This window comes from Ylistrum balloti, unplaced genomic scaffold (genome assembly GCF_031769215.1).
Source record: "Ylistrum balloti isolate Yb309-2 unplaced genomic scaffold, AGI_CSIRO_Ybal_v1 Utg371026, whole genome shotgun sequence".
NCBI classification, from domain to species: Eukaryota; Metazoa; Mollusca; class Bivalvia; order Pectinida; family Pectinidae; genus Ylistrum; species Ylistrum balloti.
Window position 1 is genome coordinate 98,788 of NW_026782570.1, and position 25,181 is coordinate 123,968.

At 35.8% G+C, this 25,181-nt stretch overlaps 1 protein-coding gene across 1 annotated transcript; it reads left to right on the top strand.

Moving 5' to 3' along the window:
* The first annotated feature begins 10,768 nt into the window (after positions 1-10,768).
* Positions 10,769-24,632, top strand: LOC132560173 (uncharacterized). The gene is made up of 3 exons (XM_060224825.1): positions 10,769-11,196; positions 12,736-12,966; positions 21,837-24,632. Exons 1-3 carry the CDS (start codon positions 10,839-10,841, stop codon positions 22,457-22,459), a joined length of 1,212 nt encoding a protein of 403 aa, XP_060080808.1. The 5' UTR covers positions 10,769-10,838; the 3' UTR covers positions 22,460-24,632.
* Positions 24,633-25,181: the final 549 nt, after the last annotated feature.

The following is a 25,181-nucleotide window of genomic DNA, read 5'->3' on the forward strand; positions in this document are numbered from 1 at the left end:
TTTGACGTTCTCTCACGCGTCGCCCAAGAACGTCCAAGACATGCTCAATCGGTGACAAATCAGGTGTTTTAGATGGCCAATCTAACACCTGTACGTTTCTGCTGCAAGAAAGTTCTGGTGACGCGACTGGTGTGCGCTGGTGCATTATTCTGTTGAAAAATGGCGCCAACGCCATGGCGTCTTAAGAATGGCAAAACCACTGGTCTTAAAATTTCGTCCCGTTATCGAATCCCGGTTAAATTGTCATCTAACACAACAAGCCTGGTACGAGTCCCCCCACAAATACCACCCCAAACCATTACACTACCGCCGCCAAAGCGGTCCCGTTCTGCGACGCAGCAGTTTGCAAAACGCTCTCCTCGTCACCTCCACACTCTGCGCCTTCCGTCACCGTGTTGCAGACAAAACCTGGACTCACCTGAAAACAGAACATTGTTCCATTGTCGTAAGGCTCAACGACGGTGAACACGGGTCCAGTTACGCCGATTATTACGGTGACGTCGCAACAAATTGGGTCCAGTGTAGGGACGCCGCGCTTTCAATTGGTAGGCCCTCAACCTGTTGCGGACTGTATGGGGAGACACACGACGCCCAAACAATGTCCTTGTAGTCTCTGCCGCGGTTACGAATCGATTGCGCAAGTGTATCAATCGTATACGACGGTCATCCCTGGCGGTCGTTTTACGGGGTCGGCCGCTTCGGGGACGATCGGATGTTGACCATGTTTGGTTTAAACGACTTACCAACTGGCAAATTGTTTTAACACTGCAACCAAAATGCCGGGCAACTCGACGGCGAGACTCCCCAGTCTGGATCATGCCTACAGCCCTTTCTTTCTGTACTTGTGGCAGCCGGGGCATAATGATAAAGTTGATAGATAGCAAGATTACGTGATTTCTAAGTCCTAAGGATCTACGGAACAGTTGTCAGTTTGAATGTTTATTAAATTCAAGCGAAGATACAAGTTAGTCGCAGAAAACCTCGTGCAGCTCTTTCGCTAATACAGACTTTCACGCTTGAATGATTTTGGTTACACCCTTGGATTTTGTAATGTAAAACATTACCATTTTTTAATATTGCACAAACGTCATTTTGTTTTCACTCATTTACAGGCGTTATAGTGACTTGGGTCCTTGACGTACGATCCCCCCGTCGATACCATGAAACGAAACCTGGATTTGTTCTCTAACCATACCTAAATTTTCCGCTTCATTTCGATCATTCGAGGTGAAGTCGCTCAGCCTCCGAATGTAAAAATTTCCCATTATCAAAACTGGGAAACCCATGATAGACAAAACAACGACTACGTGAGCTTGGAAAAATGTACAGGAGAAAGTAATTGGTTAAACGATACCTGGTTTAGCTGCTGGAAAAAGTCTTCATGTAGGTTTATCCACAAAGGAAATGATCCATCCGGGAAACACTACGTAAGCAAGGGCCTATATATGGCACGAAGTTCTTACCATCGATATCTAAGACACTTCGATAAAACAAAGTCCAGGTGAGGAGTGATGAAGATATAACGCGGTCAAAATCACGAAGAGGTGCGCGCCTCGCTGATTGGTCAATCCAGGCCCTGACCGCATAACATCACGACTACTGCCCCTGGTCACGTGAACAGCCCCTGCTGACTGATCAAGCTAAGACCGTGACCGCATAGCGAGTTGCCCTACACGGCCCTCGCTAACACGTGCACACATAACATCCAAATAACAAGAGATACAAACTACATATGGTAACAGATGGTCACCAGAGTTCAAAATCTTAATCCAAATAACAAAATTATGCAAGAGCCAACTTACATAACATTATAATGTGGAGAGCATCTGTAGGATTATGACAATTATACATATGTATATACAGGAATATATAAAGTAATCATCTAACACAAATGTATATATTTCATGAAAAAAATTTTATATATTTCTTTTGTCGTTTTTAATTTTACATTTGAATTTGTTATATTGAATATTATTGTGTGTGTGTGTGTGTGTGTGTGTGTGTGTGTGTGTGTGTGTGTGTGTGTGTGTGTGTGTGTGTGTGTGTGTGTGTGTGATAACTTACAGTGGGTACACGTGGGAAACACAAAAACAACATATTCTAACTTACAGTGGGTGCATGTGGGAAAAACCAAGAATTTAATATATACCGAGACAAAGAAGTCACGCCTGGGAAACTACTGTTGATTCATGTTGGTAATAATAATTTACAATCATTTACTTCTTGTCAAAGTTTTTGACCATTCCCAAATCTTTTTCTTATACATATTGCTACTAACTGACCCTTTTATGAACCGAAATTTTTCACGGACCATAAACTAAGATAACACAGCCGTTGACACCTTATGATTCGAACAAAACATTGACCTGTACTGTACAAGTATTTTCGCCCCACGACAAAATTTCACATATTTCAATGAAACGTGCTGCCGGAATGGGTAAGGTATGTTGACTCTTTATATTATTATCATATATCTATTATTAGTATACTGATTCTACCAGTGCTACAGCTAAGAATTCGGTTTGCTAAACAACCGAAATGGGTACATCACAAAGAGATAGATCCTTATTGTCGTCTTGTTCCAAATCTATCTCTTTGTGGTGTGCTGACTGACAATCTCGTAATAGAGGCTTTCAAAATATGCAGGTTGATGGGATGCATGGGGGAAATTTTAAGGTCGTCATATGGATCTAATTGCGAAATAACATATTTCATCGCGATATATGATGCTAGTCGTGTTTGATGCTAGTTAGTTTGCCCGTTGGTTCCTTTTTTGTATAATTTATGCTCATTTGAGAACGTGGCATTACTTACTTGGATTGATTAATGCTTACAAATTGGGTGTCGTCGATAACGTAGGAGGCGCTTAATTTACCGGAACACCTGGTCTTTTAATCATATTAATACAATTAATTGCATTTTTTTCAGGATACTCCGTGTAAATATGTTTTGGTTATATTTCTTAGTTTTGAGTTTGTATTATGAATATATTTACGTGCTGGTATTTTCTTTATGTTTATTGTCTATGTTTGGTCGTCCAAAAATGAACAAGATTGTCCTCGTTCTTCCCTTCCTGTAAATCATATAAACCATTGTCAGGATCTTCTCTGTGTTTCAGTTGGTTACTGCTCCGGGTCAATCGGGTAAGTGGCCAAAGAACCTCAAAATATTTGTTATTCTCATACAGGCTACAATTTAGGATATTAACATATATAACGATGTTGCTTGAGTTTTTAACATTGACAGCAGCATATCAAACGTAGGAAAAATCTAGGTTTTGTATTTTTGTATTAACTATGTCTTCAAACATACATTTGTACAATATATAACAATGCAACTACACATTTATATTACATAAATAATATTTGATTTAAACGTTTCGTAGCAGACACTGCGCTTAAGGATACTAATCATCGGGTAGTAAGAAACAATATTGGACAAACTTTTTTAATCACGAGTTTATATCTGTTTAATTGTTCTTTCCCTGGGATATGTTTTCAGAAGATTATCTGTTTTAGTTTACATCGCCAGCAGGGCATTTACACCTTTCAATACAGCACTGATATTTACTTCGCTCATTAACAGCGAGTACAAAGTTTGTTTTTTCAATTCATAATAGACATATATGTTAGCAGTACATTCTTAAATATCAGTCTTGTTTCTAATTGAAATTGTTAGAAAATAAGATTTCGAAAATAAAATGAGATTTCAGAATTGCCATATATGTTTAGTCTGTTTGGAAGTATACTATAATAACTGTTTGTATTTATTTTCAATGTTGTATAGTTGAATAACACATTTCGTTTTATAATATAAGTATGCAGTTGTATGAACAATTGAAGAGATGGAAACATTTAGTCATAATTCCAGTGCACATTAGTGATACATATCTTGCAATGATTGACATGAGAAAAAGGACATTTTAAGTGTCGGTGAGCTCGCGCAGCTTCCTTGGAAGACAGACTCGCAATTACCTACAAGAGATGGATCTGTTTTTTCACAAGTATTTTGTCATCAACATTTAACAAGAAACCCGCCCGTCAATTGTCAATAAGTGTTGACATCTTGCCTCCGTTATCCCAAAAGCAAGATGAGGGTCTGTCGGGTTTTCCCGAGATCCTCCAGGACAATTTCTTGCTAGTGACTACCTCATTTTAACAACCACACTGAAAGATCTGCTGCTAACTTGATGATTTCTTCGTCGTTTCGCTTTAACAATTATATGTGAGTGGGTAATGTCATCATTGTAGCCCATCATCATCAGATGGAGTGTTATTCAAATCGCTCTGGGTTCGTAGTCCGTCCGCCCGTAAAAATGTTTGCTATCTCTATTTCTTGAGGAGTACTTGATGGATCTTTATCAATGTACACATGTAGGTTATCCTTGGTCCATATTTATGCCCGCTTGATTTTTGGAATGACAAAAAAAAAAAAAAAAAAAAAAATCCTACAGGTAGCCATCTTGGATATTTTTTTCAGTGAAGTTTATTATCGCTATTAATTGAAAACGGAAAGGATGGACCTCTCTCTAATTTCATATGTAGGTTCCTCTTGGTCTTTAGTTGTGCCATGTAATTTTGATTCTGATTAGAGAAAAGAAATGGCAAAAAGGCGGCCATCTTGGATTTTGGCTTCGAAAGTTTGCAATCGCTACTTCTTGAGACGTGCCGAATGAATCTTTCTTAAATTGCATATGTAGGGTACCCGTAGTCCCTAGATGTTTCCTGTCCATTCATCCAATAGTGGGTCTGATTAGAAAACGTAAAATGGCCAAAAGGCGGCCATATTTTGACTTCGAAAGTTTGTTATCGCTATTTCTTCAGAACTACTCTAAAGATATCACCAAAATTTCTTTTATAGGTTCCTATATGTCCCTAATTGGGCCGTTTTGAGTCTGAGAATGATCAGAAAAATAAAATGGTCGAATGGACCCTATCTTGAATTTTGCTTAGTATAGATTGCTATTTCTAAAGAAATACTGAATACATATCTCTCAAATTTAGTACGTATGTTACCTTTGTTCTCTCCTTGTACATATTTGATGTTGGAACTGTTCAGAAGTGAAAAATTCCTTCCAAGCATTTTGATTTGTCAGCTTAATATCATCATTGCTATTTCTACAAAGGTATTATCATTTAGAATGAAAGCAGAGAGGAAAGGGTAATCATAAATCATCAAGAAAATACTGATGTGTCAACATATCATAAAACAAACTCAAATTCAATAAAACTAGGACAAACTATGATATAATTACTCAGTGACTCCTGAAAAAGTACAAGGGAAATAAGACCAGATTATCTGGAAAAACAAGCTTATAATTCATTGACGACCTCCTCCCGCCTATCGCTATCCAGAAATGGAATATTAACATTAATGAAATCGAAATCATCTATCGTCCATATTATATAACGATTCCCAGTCACACAGAATTTGGTGTATTTTTTTTTTTTTTTTTGCGGAGTGCACACACATTATTAAGTATCGGTTTGATAACGGCTTTTATTTATATTTTGTGTACATTTTGCGTACCGTAACTCAGGGTGGCCTAAGAAGTGATCATTTGTTAAAATTTTCTGAGAATTTGAACAAAGATGGGCCAATATTTGATTTTATTTCGCATATCAGGTTATCTTATTTTTCGTAATATAATATGAACATCTGGAACATACTACAGACATTAGATAGTTTGAAAATTTAAATTGCACAATATGTGGTGTATAATGCAATAACACATTTTAGTCAGTATTTCAGTAAATATATTCTTAGAGTTCTACAAACACAGCGGGGACACAGATAGTTATCGTGGTGGAAAACAACGACTACTGTAAAAGTTGACAATTTATGCCGTTTGTGTAAGTACTTACATCTACCAAACAGACATAGCATGCCATTCGATCAACCTAAGACATTATAGTTATCGGGGCTTTTGAGTGAATAAACATGAAACATTCTAGTAAGATTTTCGTACTGATATTCATTTCATCGTCTCCCTGTGCAAGCACATAGACTGTCTATTAACTATTAGTGGTATTTTTAATAAATTTGTGTTGAATGGGTTTTGAATTAAGCAGATATGACGTCTAAATGTGAGCCGCAAGGAGTGGTATACAATGGGAAGCATGGCTACTCATCTGGAATGGAGAATAGTAGAAAAGTTGTACAGACTGCGATCAAACAAATACTGCAATGTGTAGGTAAGGAGGACAACGTTTTATAACGTGACACATGACATGTAATATTTACAAATGCATATGAAATAAATGTGTGTTAATGTTATTTGTTTGACAGTAACTGTGTAAAATTTGAAACCTTTTTGATTTGAAAGGAAACTTATATATTATATGTACATACATTACAATGTTTTTAGCATTTACTATATCTTCACGCGCGATGCCTGATATCAATGATAATATGAATCAGCAAACGAGACTGACCAACCACTCATCCTGTAGCAGGTATTCATCTTTTGCAATATATGGGGAATGTATACGTAGTTCAATGACACTAATGTTAACATCAGGTGCAGTGTTGAACACATTCCAGAAATATCACCATGTAAAAAAAGCACATGCTATACTGAACTCGGATATATATATTTATTCCAATGGATGCCACAAAGTGTAATATATACTTACCGATTTCACTTTGGGTTATTTTCATTTATCCTTTGAACATTGTGTAGATGTCCTACAATAAAGACACTGTCATTGTATTTTTAAAGATGATTGTACATGAAACGAGCGAACTGCATCTTTCAACACGCATTCAAAATAAGATACATATGAGCACAAGAACACATGTATTTATATATATCTTGTCTACATTCATTAAAGTAAAATGTTCCCTACCAGGTGTCACGGGAACAAAAGCAATATGTCTTTGGACGTGACATGCTGATAAAATCGGTCGAGAGGCAGAAAGAGTATGCTCCTACGTTGCTGACATTCACCCACTCTCCGATATCCATCAGTGGTAACATGACATTCATTGCTAGGCAGTCCATGCTACAACAAGTTGGGCCCCACACAGTGCTGGAATGTTCTTCATTTCTAACCTGTAAATATTGTTTCCATAAGCAGATAAATTACTTTCATGATACTGACTGTGGTATTACTTCTGATTAGTATAATAGTATATACGTAATATCCACATGAAGGATGGTCGCCTTTTAGCATTTCTTTTTTCTGAAAAAAGCAAGGGAAACTCGCAAAGAAACTCAAAACATATCCATCATGTACTTCTAAAAAAATAGTGACACCAGTCTTGCAAGGTCAGAATCCAAAATGACTGCCTGTAGGCAACTTTGGTCTTTTAAACAACTCACAATCAAAGACGGGCACATCCTGGGAACAAGGGATACGAAGATGTGAATTATAATAAAGATGTATTTATTATTCATATTTGTGAAGAAGTAGCTGCAACAATGATGAATAGTTCAAATCCTAGATAACAGCATCTCAGGTAGTTGTGATTTGTTTTACTTCCAAAAAGAAAACGGCTCAAAAAGGAACCAATATATCTAACACCTAGATATATCGATAATAAATAAAAACTGTCATTAAATGATTGTCGCCTGTAAGCTTCGGATCAATTTCAAAATGGAGCCATGCACAACACAGGACTTAGTTGAACTTACAAACGATGTGTATGAAATTGAATATGACCGCCTGTTATCCATTTCGACCACAGACTATTTCACTAGCGTGTTTTTTTTTTTTTTTTCGTTTATCAATAAAGTCATCAATATTACTACCGACTATCAACTGACAGTACCCCCCACCCACCCCCCCATATAAAACAGAGAAATAAGGCTGTCTTTTTGAAAATTCATTTTTCTCCCTTTGTCCATGTCGTCAATTTGAACGAACATCTGTGTCCAAGCATTGTATAAAGATACGAAAAATATCTTTGAAGATTGTGGTGGAGAAATGATAGCATAAGTTAATTTTAAGAGTAAAATATGTTGTTTTTTTAAATCTTGAAAATGTTAACATGAATCAACTGCTTCTCTACTTTATATAAATAAACTACTCAACATATATTACATATTATTGTTTGGTATGGGGGGGGGGGGGGGCGAGGGGGGGTATCCGATCCTATCATGAGTAGGTAATCTAAGTGATTGTATTACTGGAGTGTGATTATCTTCGTCTTAAAAAAAATACATGAAATATAGGCCCTTTTCCGTTGGATATCTTGCAAGCTAGTTCTGGAAATGTAATAGTGATTGCAAACAAGGATTAACGTATTGGACACTTTATCTGCAGGCAAAATATCATACCTGTCAAATAAATCTTGAAGTGTGGATTTAACATTAAGATCGAGGAAAGCCAATCGGTATGTTTTCATTTTTGATATCATGCTGCAAATTCATTCACGAATGATGAACCGAATGGACTTAACTCACTTAGAAAGTGTAAGAAAGAATCAGAATCCAAAAGTATATCGAAATTTATATTCCAGTTTACGGGCGGGGTTTCCCAATAAAACAAAAGTGAATACTAATGAAAAAAAAAGGAAATTTATATTTTTTCGTAAATTAATTTATTGATCACGAAATAATTTTTATTTGCCATATATTCTGTTATATATACCATTCGGCCACCTACTAGTTTGCATTTTTTAAAGAAATGTCTCCCTTTTTCGTGCTTGTCAACAATTGATTGGTGTGATTATTACCTAATTTGTCAGCAGATATGGACTATTATGCAAAATAACTTAATATATTTTTTTGATCGGGAAATGTCCCACAAAGTCATGGGAAATGGCAACTGTGATTCCTATCCAAACACAGGTTAAAGCCACGACAGACCCCTCCAGGTACCGCCCAATATCACTCAAGAGTTCCGTTTGTAAAACTCTAAAGCAGATTTGTACAAAGTTTGAAAGACATCGGTTGGACAGTTCTTTGAGGTGTTACCGCTGTATTTCTTGCCGATTGTTTCCTTAACGTTGAAAACGTGTAAAACATTAGTTGGCTATCATGGCAACTAGGCCACCTCCGTAATATGCGATTAGTATACAGAAAATCGCCCATGTTAATGCGTTCAATGTGGATATAAACAAACGAACCTTTCCACTTTTGTCAAATAATTTAACACACAAAAATGAAATGAAATGTGGTATACAGCTCTCTGTAAATTTCGGGTGCATGAAGTTAAGTCCGAGTGCAAAATGCTTTCCAAAATATTGTACAAAAAAATCACAAGTGAATATTCATTTCAATATAAATTGCGTATATCCAAATAAGGGAATAGACAACTTCAAACAGCTGTTTCACCATTACATTACTAGGCATTGATTCAATGAATGATCAATAATGAATAATTTAAAAACGAGATATGCAATGTCGACAACACATTATGACTTTTGTATGCATAATTGCATATATATAATCTATCACGATAATAATTTCCTTTAATAGCACAAACCTATAAGATCAATCATCTGGAACCATAGTATCTTAATGTTGGTCGATGTTGTTTGCACTGAAAGAGTAAAATTCAATCAAAATTATGAGACAAAAGTGGGGTTTAAAATATTGCCATAGAAGCAAATACAACAATAAAAACTCAATAGATGATACAATCGTCATCAAATATTTGCGAAATCTGTCTTTACCACAGATAGAAACTAAATAAATGACACAATCGCTATTAGATATCTGGAAAAGCATCTTTATTACTGATAGAAACTGAATAGATGATAGAATCGTCAGTCATCAGATATCCGTGAAATGTATCTACACCAAAGGTAGAAACTAAATAGATGATAGAATAATCAGATATCAGTACATCAGATATCCGTAATGAAATGTATGTATCTACACCAAAGGTAGAAACTGAATAGATGATAAAATCGTCAGTCATCAGATATCCGTGAAACGTATCTACACCAAAGGTAGAAACTGAATAGATGATAAAATCGTCAGTCATCAGATATCCGTGAAATGTATCTACACCAAAGTTAGAAACTGAATAGATGATAGAATTGTCAGTAATCAGATATCCGTGAAACGTATCTACACCAAAGGTAGAAACTGAATAGATGATAAAATCGTCAGTCATCAGATATCCGTGAAATGTATCTACACCAAAGATAGAAACTAAATAGATGATAGAATCGTCAGTAATCAGATATCCGTGAAATGTATCTACACCAAAGATAGAAACTAAATAGATGATGGAATCGTCATGAAATATTTATCAAAGTTAGAAACTGAATAGATCACAGAATCGTCAGTCATCAGATATCCGTCAAATGTTTCTGCACCAAAGTTAGAAATAAAATAGATGATAGATTCGTTATCAAATATCTGGAAAAGCATATTTAAAAAGAGAAAGGAACAGATTGAATGATAGAATCGGCATCACATATTTGTTAAATTTGTCTTTATCAAAGAGAGAGACTAAATAAATGATGGAAACGTCATCAAATATTTGTGAAATGTGTTTTTATCAAAGATAGAAACTGAATAAATGATGGAATCGCCATCGAAAATTTGTTAAATGTGTCTTTATCAAAGTTAGAAACTGAATAGATAGAATCGCATGCATGTGTTGCATGTTTATATGTCCCGTATAATGATCTTCGATGATTCTGGGGCGAAATATCTTGTGGGGCGCTTAAACATTTTGTACGATTTGAGGTAAATCGAGTTTAAATGTTTGGGGCGATACCGACTTTAAATGTTTGAGGCGATATGAATCAAATCTATACAGACCTAGGCCATTTTCATTATCTGTATTTCCAAGTGAAATATGCGTGTTGGTGGAAAGTCGAACATTGAAATTGTATGCAAAAAATCACGTAATGATTCTTATGTTAGACCTGGTGTTATGAGTTACGACAGTGATGATGATAGAGTATTTGTTGAATTTCCAAAATCGCTTGTTAACGCACTCAACATTGGGTTAGATAGCCTTATGGACGAAACAAACTGGATGGGATATATATCGCTAACGCCTCTCAAGATTTTAAACTCAAATGCTGCGGATTGCCATGAAGGATTTCCATTTTCTAAAGCATATTGTTGTACAGAAAAATATTCCACTCAGTATTCGTTTGGATCCGTTTTCCGGAAAGGCATATCGATGCTGATCGAGTTCATGCTTCATCGGACAGTGCCAGACAACAAGCAGGAGAAATTTGTTCTGAGCAAACTTTTGCATTACTTGTTCGATTACCTGGACACAGGTAATACATGTACATATATCATGCACTAACGGAATGTGATTTGATAATTCACGTTCATTAAAAATGTATGAGTTATTTTTTTAAAATACATGATGTAATTTACTTGGAAAACTGCCTCTCCCCCCTTTCCGCCCACTCCTATTCACCTGTTCACGGAATGGGATACAAGAGACAAGAAAGTTTATTGTTTGTCGTATAAAGTGTAACATGAAACATTAGCCTAGAAGAGCTATTATTATGACAAACATATAAAAATATCACAGAAATTGTAAGAACATAAACTATAGATTGAACAACTTGAAAGTACTTGAAATGTATATGCTGTGTGTTACTTATAAATTATCAGAAATATACCTGTTGTGTTTATATTCAACATATTTAGAAATGTATACAAGTGCATTATACAATACTGCTGATATATAATGAACTGATCCCATCTCCATACACTCTTAAGTCTATTACAAATGAATTTGTTGACATGAGCCAGTGAATAAAAAAGGATTATTGTCAGCAAATACATTAACTGTATTATTGAAATCCATACAAGCATACAAGAGTTCAGCTGGTACTCTGTAGTGTCTACAGACGAATGGAGGATGGTCGGACAGACATACTACTGCCCGTATAACCTCCCAAGTTCATTGGGGGGAGGGGGCGTTGGGGGGTAATGTTTATGTTACAGGAGTGAAAAAATGCCGGCCAGTCTGCGGATTGAACCCAGCCACTCCAGACACATGCTCTATACCTTCTGAGCTAACTCACTTGCGGATGATCAGCCCAGTCCAGTTCCACTACAATTACCTATTACTGAAGATGTTTAACAGAACTTATAATTAAAGGCTGTGGATTTTCCAACCCATTGCAACAATTTTTTTTTTAATCATACACAAAAATGAAAACATTTTTGTGCAAAACCGCTGCAAGAACATATGTACATGTGGTGAGCGATGATTTTCAATAAATTACGATATACTGATATAGCAATTTTTTTTCAAACATGAACGGTCTATACGATTCAATATTCATTTTGGACAATGCACACTGCAACAAAGGTGCCTAATTGGCTCCTACTTGTATTTAAGCAGTGGATTTGTGCCCTCTGGGGCTATAGAGGCAGGCCAAAAGGGCTAAATTTCGTAAATTCTTTAAATACCTACTTGTTCTTAAAACGACAGGATAATTTACTAGAACTGGGTTTTAAGCATACTCTGTTGTGAAGGGAAATAAATTCTCCATGATGACTGGCATAGGTCTACATCTGGAGGGGCAGGGTCCAAGAGGGATTTAAGTAAATCCCAAAGGACTTATGAATCCCCAATCAAGAACCATATATGCCTTAACTGGCTATCAAATAATGTGAACACATACAAGCATATACCTACATGTATGTTAAAAATTGACTGTTGGGTTTGGTCTCTATCCTTTGCAGAAATTTAATTTTTGAGCCATATATCTTTGAAATTTTTGAGATTCTGAACTTATTAATAACAATTCAGGCTGTCTTAACCTCTTATTCATATCAACTCCACTATATTTCAGATGCTGAAATTATGAAAAACATGGAAATGTATACAGAGACAGAACTGACAGCAGTTATTGCAAATCATCTGTTTGGCAAGTTGTCTACATCTTCATGTTTTACCATTGACAAGCAGTGCAAAGGCAAAGGTAGAGGACAAGGTGGAAGAGGCAGTAAGAAAACAAGTCCTTTATGCCCTTGTGAAAAGAATGATTGTGTACTGTCAGGAGATTTTGGAGATACAAGTATAGGTATGTTATCATGCAAAACAAACAGTTGAATGTTTCCAGCTGACACATCATTGTTGGCTTACATCCATCACAGTGTTTTTACGCCCACCAGCTTATAGTATTGTGCCAGAAAAAAGTGCTTGTGTAACGGATAACGGGAAAATTACGGATTAATTTGACTTCATCTTTGGAATATGTTGTCGCAAGGGGTTTAGACAGACACCTATTGATTTACAGTGCTGTATGATATGAGGTTGATTTTTAATTAATTTATTTTGGACAACCCTCTTCTTAAACCTCTTTGTATATATATATATATAAAAGGCTACACCGATGTTGAAATAGATGTGCTAAAAATAGTTCCACGTAGCCCTACACACATTTGTCGTCTGCTAGGCTTGCCTACATGTACCTAATGGTGTCTAACACGTGGTTTAAACCAGGGACTGTTGAGATAGTATTGATACATAGGTATAACTATAACAAAATGCATTATATACACTATGTGTTGTTATCTGAAGGTTAAAGATCTGAATTTCCTGTCCTGATTGTAACTGTGCTAAATTATATATATAGATCTACAGTCACATTTTTATTTTTCAAATCACCTTGCGTCCGTGGTCCGTCCGTCCGTGGTCCTGCTGTCCGTCTGTCATCCGTCCATCCGTAAATAATTCTTGTTACCGCTATTTCTGGGAAAGTACTTGATGGATCTTTTTCAAATTTTATATGCAAGTTCCCCTTGGTCCCTAATTGTGCATTTTACCTTTTTTGGGCTGATCCAAAATCAAGATGACTGACAGGCAGCCATCTTGGATTTTGAGAGTAAAACCTTGTTACCGCTATTTCAGAGGAAGTACTGGATGGATCCTTCTGATATTTCATAGGTATTTGTTTCCCTTGGTCTCTAGTTGAGCATGGTACCTTTTTTGGTCTGATTTGAAATCCAGGTGGCCCACAGGCACCCATCTTGGATGTCGACAGTAATACAGTAGTTTGTTATCGTCTTCCATATTCTATCATATTGATTCAAGACCATGTCCATTATCCACCTATGACTGACTGCTATCTGATAATACTTTGGGATCTTTTTCAAATGATATTTGCCAATAGGTGCTTAATAAAGATATCTTGTGTCATCATTGAGTACATTCAATGAAGACTAGTTCATGAACATTACAACACCTGCAGCAAACAAAAAAAAACAAAAAAAACCCAAATCTTCAAGAACTGAAAACAGATCCTCAAATGGTGGTTTGTAATCAGTTTTTGGACAACAACAGACTTTTTAATTACGCGGTTGTAACAGTGAGAGACTTGATATCTCTGTTATTTATTCTGAACAAGAAATCTCAGGTTATACATCATTTATTGCAATAAAAATAGTATTTATAGCTATAGGGATAGAACTGATATATGTAATTTAATTGTATATTAAGGTACATGTACACACCTTATTCCCCATACTAGGGCCAAAGGGCAGGGTTAGACTGTATTCCAGATTGAAGTTTAGAGTAAAAGTAATCTTTTAACCTGTCCATTTTCAATAGTTGGATGGAATTTTATATAAACTAGATTACCATAACTATTTTATCTAAATTGCCTAAACAATTGCCTTTAACAGCACCATACATGCTGTTTTCCGTCTGTAGAAAATAGGTGTCTTTTCTAGAAAGATATAGTGACTTCAGTTTTTCTAATCATTTTGGACATAACATAACCATGCTTTCCATAGTCCAGCTATTTGTTACTAAGTAATCTCTTAGTACCCAAACATGTAAGCTTTAGTTTGATGCTAGAGCACCTGGTCTGCGAGTCACACCAGGGAAAACAATATCATTAATGAGATAGAGGTCAACAAAGGCCTGGGACTGAAGTAGTGTCTCCAGCACCAATTAAATTTGTCGTTTTCCCCTACCAACATCTTATATCTAATAAAAATGGGTTGTTGACAAGTGTGTTATTGAATTTTAATTACAGGAATGAAATATGGTATTGATAAATGAGATTATATCTGGCAAATATTACGTTTACATTTTGGTTGAATATGGGAAATGTGAACAAATTTTGGAAAGCTTAAAGCAATTCATTTAGCATTGTTGCCATTACCGTATATTGATTGGTTGTGTTAACGTTATTTGTCAAAGTATTGGTGATCTATATATTGACCTCTGACACAACTTTCATTACTTGTGAAGTTGAGATATGTGCAAATGAAAAGTATGCCACATTGACAAGCATTGATGACCAATTTTACCTGTGACCTTTGATGACCTGTATATTGACCTTTGACACAACTTTCATTACTTGTGATATGTGCAAATGAAAAGTATGTTACATTGACAAGCATTGATGACCGATTTAATCGGTGACCTTTTGTGACCTATATATTGACCTATGACATAACTTGCCTTACTTGTGATATGTGCAAATGAAAAGTATGTCACATTGACAAGCATTAATGACCAATTTGACCCGTGACCTTTGGTGACCTGTATATTGACTTTTGACATAACTTTCCTTAGTTCTATTATGTGCAAATAAAAAGTATGCCACATTGATAGTTATCGATGACCGATTTGACCTGTAACCTTTGGTGACCTTTATGTTGACCTTTGACATATCTTGATTTAATTATGATATGTGCAAATAAAAAGTATGCCACATTGATAGGTATCGATGACCAGTTTGACCTGTGACCTTTGGTGACCTTTATATTGACCTTTGACATAACTTCCCTTACTATCCATGACCAGTTTGACCTGTGACCTTTGGTGACCTATATATTGACCTTTGACATAACTTTCCTTACTTGTGGTATGTGCAAATGAAAAGTATGTTACATTGACAAGCATTGATGACCGATTTGGCCTGTGACCTTTTGTGACCTATATATTGACCTTTGACACAACTTTCATTACTTGTGATATGTGCAAATGAAAATTTTGTTACATTGACAAGCATTGATGATCGATTTAACCTGTGACCTTTGGTGACCTATATATTGACCAATGACATAACTTACCATTTTTCTGATATGTGCAAATGAAAAGTATACCACACTGATAGGCATTGATGACCGATTTTGACCTGTGACCTTTAGTTACCTATATATTGACCTTTGATATAACTAGACGTTGTTCTGATATGTGCAAATGAAAAGTATGTTACATTGACAGGTATCCATGACCAGTTTGACCTGTGACCTTTGGTGACCTTCATGTTGACCTTTGACATATCTTGACTTAATTCTGATATGTGCAAATGAAAAGTATGCCACATTAACAAGTTTTCATGACCAGTTTGACCTGTGACCTTTGGTAACCGTTATATTGACCTTTGACATAACTTCCCTTACACATTTGTATAGGATACAAAATTAAGAAAATTTCACTCAAGACAATCAACATTCAGTAGTAATATGTGACTGATGATCATGAGTAACTTTTGTACAAGTCTTTATATGCCCGTCAAATGATGGGACGTATTATGGTATGGCGTTGTACGTCCGTCTGTCGTAAACTTTCCTTGTCCGGGCCATAACTTAATACCTCCTTGGTTTATGGTCACCATACTTTGTACACTTGTATATCTCAAGATGGCGGAGTCGCACGTATAAAAATCACCCGCCTCACATGCATAGTTACAGAATTATGCGCCCTTCTTTGATTTTTCATAAATTTTCCTTGTCCGGCCCATAACTTTATGACTCCTTGGTTTATGGTCACCATACTTTGTAAACTTGTATATCTCAAGATGGCAGAATGTCACTTATAAAAATCATCCGTCTTGCATGCATAGTTACAGAGTTATGCCCCCTTCTTTGGTTTTTTTGTAAATTTTCCTTGTTGACCAAATTATTGGACCAAATTTCAGGCGGGCGTATATGTACTGTTTATGGTTTGTTTATAAATAATATCCCATAGAGGTTTGATATTAGTGAAAATCCGTCGATATTAATGAAAATTGATGATTTCATTGTTTCCATCAAATAACTTTGAGCGTCGTTAATTCGGCCACCTCAGTTCTCAAGCAAAAATGTCCAGATAATGAAGCAGCTGGATAACTGAAGCAGGCCAAAACATTGGCCATAAGAGTTATGGCCCCTGGCAGCAGAAATATTACGTATATAGATCTATATGTTTACAGTATATATGTAGTATTAATATAGATATAACTGTATTTAACAATACGTTTGCCTATTTTTATGTAATCAATAAATACACATAATTATTACCATAAATATATTGCAGAAAAAATTTCATGATTTTGAAAATCCCGTCAAATAGGCCCACATCACACAGTAAACAGGGAAACCTTTGATTTTTACAGTGGACACATATTTTGAAAAATAGAAATGATAATATTCTGCATAGTTGTAGTTCGCACCATGCTTACACAGGTTTTTGATTATTCAACACATCAAAGATTTTAGTAGAGAATGCTAATATAATTTGAAGTATATTACATAAGAATTAGACTATCTGCTTACTAAATGTCAACCTTGCAAAATTGCTGGTCTTGTCGGTAGTAGTGTTGGGTAATTAGTTGTACCGATATCTTCATGCTTTACAATCTTAATCAATCGTTATAAAAAAATATGGATAGATATGCCATTAATTTCTACATCTTTTCAGCATTATTTCATTTACCCAGTCGCAGCCACAATCCCACACGATCATGTTCTGTTTCAGGACCTACATTACAGAATGGCCAGTGTTTCGTATGTCATTCAGCATTTAAAAAATCAAAACTTTGAAATATTTTAGAATCGATTGGTATATAAATAAACAAATTATATGAATCTAATTGAATATAACATGATACGTAGACATCGGTAAAACACATAAGTAGCAGGTCGCTGTATTATTTATACGGTCGCAATCGTAAAACAATTTCATCTCAAGATATATAAGCTAAGTGAAATTGAATTGATTAACCTAGAGTTTTAAAGATGGACTTTTAACTTTCATTGCCGCAACTTGATGTGTTTCATTAGTGAACAAACAATTTAATTACCCTGATTATGTTTCTAACCATTCACCTCATTGTGTGTATTGAGTGTACATTTGTGTAGTGTCAACGATTTTTGCTGGCGGCATGATATGTCTAGTTGACTGGCCGGTTAGCCCCATCCACTTGTTCAGCCAGCCGAATAAGAGAGGCGTTTTATATAGCAAAATGACAATCTGTTTGTAAATTTACCGGCTGGAGAGGGATGATGAGGGAACCAGATTAATGGGACAAATTAACGTAAGGAAAATATGTTCTTTTGTTGGATAGCAGGGGGAATGGATTAACAGCAACTGGATTAATAGGGCTCGACTGTATTTTTCAACAGATTGCAACCAAATTTAGCTTGCTGCTATATATCAATAACATCTTGCATGAGTTTGATAATCTGTCATTATTCACTGGAGTTATGGGACTTGAAAATGCATCTTTGAAATAGCTATTCATTAGGGTCATAGTATATTTACAAACAAATCTTGTTTGAGATTATGAACCTATATCCAGGTGAGTGATACAGATCTTCTGGGTCTCTTGTTTGTTCATTGCATAAGTGTTCAGATGTGTCTTACTTTTGGTTTCTATTCTCAGACTTCCGGGGGTTTCCCTGTGTAAGAGCTTCATACGACATTAGTGACATTCCCAGTCAGCATGAGATCGACCTTGACCTGAGAACAATGCCTTATTCCATCAATGCCGAGCTAGCCCAAATTTTTGGCACATGTCCGAACTTTTAACAATCAAGCCAACTTTGGGGTGGATATCATTAGTTTACAGGCATTTATGGCAGAAAGACAACCTCAAGTGGACAATGCAGTTTTCTGGCAGATGCCACTATCGAGAACGTCGAACGAAGCCATATTGGATTATTGTGGCCTCCTTTTTCTCCTTCATCTTCATGCATTAGTTATGCAAATGCGAGGGAGTGTTATCTATCCCAGTGTTCACGCATTTTTATCACCATTTCTATTGGGAATGTGATTATACATGAACTACAAAGTCAGTTATTTGTACAAAACCAATTGATTCTTCAGATTCTTAATTATATATGACCTGATGACGGCCCAATTTGGGACTTCAATACCTTTGACACATAGTCAGATAGCTTCAGCGACTGTGTTGCGATGTGATTATGAGGATCATTCTATCACAGTTGAGCTGACAACGGTGGCAGACATTACAAACTTAGTACGTGATGCCCACTGCCCTTCACTAAAGTTCAGAACCTGCCCATAGGAGTATACTGATTTTTTCATTATTCGCTCGAAAGACTGAATCACATGATTCTGACATCATCTCAATTGAACCCTGAGTAGAAGTTCATTTCATGGAATTTATATCCAATTTCTCTTTCAACTGGAAAATTCATTTAATTTCCAGTTACTGTATAGCACTTTAAATTCGCAGGGTCAATATTTTGCATTTTCGTTAACGGGAACATATTAGCGGGGGCTTAATTTCGCTGTGCACCCGTTTCCTATATTCATTTCATGGATACCTTAGCAACAATATAATTTTATAACAGCATCATTTCCATTTACTGTGCAAGGTTTTTAGTCAGAGTGAATCAGTTTCGAAAACTTGTACACAGTCAAAGAGTGTATGAGTATGCTTACGCTGCCCCGGCCGTCGTCATGTACCGGTGAATTTACACTCAAAAGAATTCAAAGAACACTTGACACTTGCTCAATAGAGAGCTCTGTATCTTGGGTATTAACTACTTTGGTTAATTGTTTCATTCATTTATTAATTTAATTAGGCAGAGGAGGCAGTTACATGTGTTCACCAGTAAAAACTTTAGACCAGTATTTACCTCAGGTTGGGATTGTTAGTTCCACTTGAGTGAGCTCTGGACAGCCACTCAATACATGTCTGTTTAAGAAAGTATCCACCCTTCAGCATTTTGACGCCTCTTGACATGTCTGTTTTTTGTTTTCTCTGCATCTATTTTTAGAACTACATGTATGTAACAGGCAAATATTAAATGCAAACCTACTGGAAGTAGTCTTGTCATGGTTTCAAGTGGTCTTTCAGGATTGAAAATGCCATCTATTTGCCGCCATTTCTTTGCGGGGTTATATAAACAACTTAAAAATAAAGGTCAAAGGGACCTGTTTTTGTAAGCTTGTAAATTGAATGGACATATTATCATATGGCATTGTCCATCCTTTGAGTTATAGTCCTTGTCTGCTTCATGAAATTCTGTTTGTATGAATATCTCCTACAGTTTTCAACCAATTTCTTTCAAACTTAAGCTTGGTAGGCTTTATCACCATGACATGAAGTTGTGTTTTCCTGAATCACACTTTGATTCAACATTATTTAGAATAGTAATGCCCCTTGTCTATTTCATATTATTAAATTTGTCTGAAGATCTCCAACTTACAACTTTCAAGCCATTTCTAAATGTCATTGCACTGATAAATGTTTTGTTAAGACATGATGAAGCACAGTTGATCAAACTTTAAGGAGAGGTGAGCTGATCAAACATCTGCACACTAATGTCAATGGGAAAAGGTCAAAGTCAAATTTCTCTGACACTTCATTGGGTTATCCTGCAGTTGCAAGGGAAAAGGTAACTCTGTCTCACACAGGGTAGGGAAAGACAGCTCACACGCGCTATGACGTCATAATAATCGTCGTGGATGTGACGTCATTGCTTTTTGGGAATTGGAAATCCTCTTCTGAATGGTTTTGGCGTAAGAATAAAATCAACGTTTATTTTAAGTATAGTTGATTTATTTGTAAGTATGGGAGAAAAATAATTAAACATGGGTCCATGCCGTGGACAGAGATATCTCAACCCTCGTGTAAGAGTTTGGCTGACCAGCACTCGGCAAGCCTCGTGCTGGACATCCAAACCCTTACACTCGGGTTGAAATATCTCTGTCCACGGCATAGACCCATGTAAGATTCTATTAATCTTTACAGTGATAAACATTCTGTTAAGATAAAGCAAATTTGCTTGGAATTAAACAAGGACTCCAGAGTGAGTATCATTAGGGCTCCATAAAATGCAACTGCCCAATATATATAGCAGTTACAGTGTATGTCTGTCCATCAGCATTTTTGTTTCCAGACAATGTCAAAGAAACCAGTAGGCCAGATTTTCTAAAACTTAATATGATGTCAAACTGTTATGTGAAGATGTGAGAGAGGTGTTTAGAAGTTCCAAAGGTCAGATCAAAGTAACTTGCTTAAAACAAAACTGGATATATTATTTCATAAACACGTTATATCCAGCAGCCTTACAAAGGGCCAAATTCTTTGAAACATTGACTGCCAGGTGTATAGCAGGGAAACTTTTTCTGAGTAACCAAAAAGCCCAGGTCCCAACAGTTTAATGAATATTCCTTAATTTAAGGAAATCTTAACTCCCATTGAAAAGCATTACATAAGCTAAAGAGAACTTTAAATTTAAATTTCCTGAAATTATATATGTGTAATGGTTTGCTATTTCTTTAAGTTGAGGAATCGGATTCATGAAACAGGAGCCAGGATGACAATATTTCACTTGTAGCATGCTGTAATAAAGTGTTACCATGTTTTTCAAATTAATGACCTTCATCCATATTCATGGTCACAGAGCTCAAATATACAATTGTAAGCAGCTTATGATGAATAACCAAGAGATATATAGTGTGATGATATTTGACCACCAATATACTGGTATGGAGCACAAGTCTGCTATATAAATGACCTTTTCTGCATTCAAGGTCTCTCCTAACTCCAAAAAAAATGTTTTCTCTTAATTCTAATAGAGCAAATGAACAATAAAGGTTATTGGGCCTCTTGATGGGTCACATAGGAACATTGCTTTGGAAGTGTAAATATACTATTTGCAAATTTGATTCTTGTAAGATTTATATTTTGTTTTGCAGGAAACTGGATGGTTTGGCATGGAAATGTAAATGTAATAATCAACAATGAAGTTGTCATAGGATCCCAAGATGTTGAAGAAAAGGACTGCAGTCCTGGTGGGAAATCTCCAGTGGAAGTGAAACTTAAAAGTAACTCCTTGTCAAGAAATCCTCAGGTTATTGCCCAAAACATTGTTTTTTCATTCCTCCAAAAGCATAGACATCCTGAAAGTGAAAATTTCCTTTTTCCATGTATTGGAGTTACAGGTAAAGATATGATTGTATACTTTTATGATTCAATGCATGATGTGCTTCTTGAAAGCACATTGATTCCATTACATGGCATGATTCCATCTGCTGTTAGCAATATCAACTTAGTAGCAATTGTTGTATCATGGCTGGTTGTCAACTATAAGTACCTATGTGATGGTGTCATGGAAGAGATGAAAACAATGAAAGCAGAGTTTTTTTCACAAGCTGAAGCAAAGTTAGCTGTTTACAAATTTGACCTAAAGGCCGGTGAAGTGGGAAATTCTTGTCCTGTGGATGATTCTCAAGACAAAGTGAAAAATGTTCATCACCCATTTCTGATGGATTTGAAGAAAAGAAAGAGAATGGTTGTTCTGGATCCCAGCGAGAGATAACATTTCACTATTGTAGAAAAAACATGTGCAACATAAGAACTTACATGGCATTACTGTACCTAAAGCCATCCTTATTGGAGACCAGCTTTATTGGTGTTATTGTGTGATAAAAGTTCCTCATCTTAGCTCTACCAAGACATGAGAAATGTGTTCGATTGTGACATTTATAGAGGATCTTATGAGTGTCTATTTGACATGAAATTTATGAAATGAGTTCAACAAGCCTGTAGGCAAGGTGTTATATACAATGAGTTAAATTAGTTCCTATTACATTGGCTTATTTTAGCTTACCTGACCCAAAGTGTTATGTGAGCCTTTGTATAATGCATGGCACAATATCCGTCATTAGTCTGTCAACGTTTCCCTCTAGAACTCTCTTGTCCTTATAACAACTTTGGCCTAGAGTATCATTTGCCAGATTAATTTCTAAATTTGTATCAAAAGATATTTGGTCAAAAGTTTCCTTGGATGAAGTCCAACTGATTGTCTGTGGTTCATCTGATACAGACTGATTGTCTGTGAGTCATCTGATACAGACTGTTTTTCTGTTGTTCATGTGATACAGACTGTTTCTGTGAGTCATCTGATACAGACTGTTTCTGTGAGTCATCTGATACAGACTGATTGTCTGTGGTTCATGTGATACAGACTGATTGTCTGTGAGTCATCTTATACCAACTAATTGTCTGTGGTTCATGTGATACAGACTGTTTCTGTGAGTCATCTGATACAGACTGTTTTTCTGTTGTTCATGTGATACAGACTGTTTCTGTTGTTCATGTGATACAGACTGTTTCTGTGGTTCATCTGATACAGACTGATTGTCTGTGAGTCATCTTATACCTACTATAATTGTCTGTGTGTCATCTGATACAGACTGATTGTCTGTGGTTCATCTGATGCAAACTAATTGTCTGTGGTTCACGTGATACAGACTGTTTCTGTGGTTCATCTGATACAGACTGATTGTCTGTGAGTCATCTTATACCTACTATAATTGTCTGTGTGTCATCTGATACAGACTGATTGTCTGTGGTTCATCTGATGCAAACTAATTGTCTGTGGTTCATGTGATACAGACTGTTTGTCTGTGATTCATCTGATAATGACTGATTGTTAGTGAGTTCCCATCATCAGAAGAAATATTTGCGAGATCTGGTAAGAAAGCAGCAGTATCAAATCGAGTATCATTTTATTCAATTCCAATCAAATTTTTGTTATATTTGCAAGAGGTTAGGAGTTTACCGTCGTTTATCAGAAACCGAATGTGATCTTATGGCGATAGTGCCTTGCTGTGGCGAACTGATACATAGGCATTGCACCTCTACATTCAGGACAAAAGAAAAATGTCCAAAATGCACAACTTGTTTAGAGGATGGAACACCCATTCAAGAAGATGAAGATCTTGGTACAGTCATTCTTCGGCAAAATATAAGAAAGCAAAATGGTATCGCTTTTGACTTGGTCCTCCCTTTACTAGTTTCAAAGCCAAAAAATAGTGCACAGGTTTTAAAATTACTTTTTATGTTATATCTAAAATATATACACCTTTACCATAACTTTCTCATTTAGTTACATAATTGATACTGACTGTTATAGCATATATACATTACTTGAATTTTTTGATTAAAAAGTAATCTTGGCTGATTTTTAATGCAATTAATGATTTTTGATGGAGAGCACAAGATCTTGTACATGTCAGAATCTACAAATTCCTGCCCTCATCCATAGGAAAAGTATAAGTATCCACAGACTTCAGTGTTTTTCTTTTAGGAAAGCTTCTTCTCCTATATTCTAAGGAACTATTCTTTTCTAAAACTATTATGTATGTCAGACTTTAAAAAAATCCTCTTCACTTCATATGATGTAGATTTTGAAGAGAAAAAATGATAAAGTGTGACATTTTCTTATGTCTATATATTTTGACAACTGAACTGTATATATCAAAACATGTCTCAGCTTTGTCTTTTTCAGATGGGGATTTCATGGAAAGTTTAGCAAAGTGCAAACCCCATTGTAAAATAGACCTGACAACATAAGAATTAATGAAAAAACAATATCTGTTTAGTATCAGCCACAATCCCTTTTATTTACAAATATTCATGCACTGGGGGTATAGGCAAAAGCCACGCTTTGTTCATTGTGTTCATTTTTAATGTAGTGTAAATGTTTATTGAAGATGAATAAAATTTTGATTTTGAATAATACAAAGCAATATTTGTGGTTATTTGGGAAATTGTGAAAGCCTGCAAAACTTTGATGAGTTTGATCAGGGTCTGTTTGTCAATGAGATCTCTGAGTCATTTGAAGTCTTTTCAGCACAACATCATCACTGATCAAATCAACCTTTTCCTGTGGTCTGTCGTCCATCTGTAAACTGTCATATTGTTATTTCTTGACAACTCGCTGTAGTGACCAGTCTAAAACTGTAAATGTAGCATTCGCTTCGTGTCAAGCTTTGCAAGTGAATAACAACACTGACACTGTATATATGAATGTTTTACAAGACTGACACTATATTTACATGCATTACAAAAATGACACAATATTTAAGTATATTACAAGACTGATGCTATGTTGATGTGCATTACAAGACTGACGCTATATTGATGTGCATTACAAGACTGACACTATATTTATACGCATTACAAGACTGACACTATATTTACATGCATTACAAAAATGACACAATATTTAAGTATATTACAAGACTGATGCTATG

Coding starts and splice junctions, on each gene's coding strand:
- LOC132560173 (XM_060224825.1), top strand. CDS start 10,839: ATGAGTTACGACAGTGATGATGATAGAGTATTTGTTGAATTTCCAAAA. Junction 11,197..12,735: donor GTTCGATTACCTGGACACAG/GTAATACATGTA, acceptor ACTATATTTCAG/ATGCTGAAATTATGAAAAAC. Junction 12,967..21,836: donor TTTTGGAGATACAAGTATAG/GTATGTTATCAT, acceptor TTTGTTTTGCAG/GAAACTGGATGGTTTGGCAT.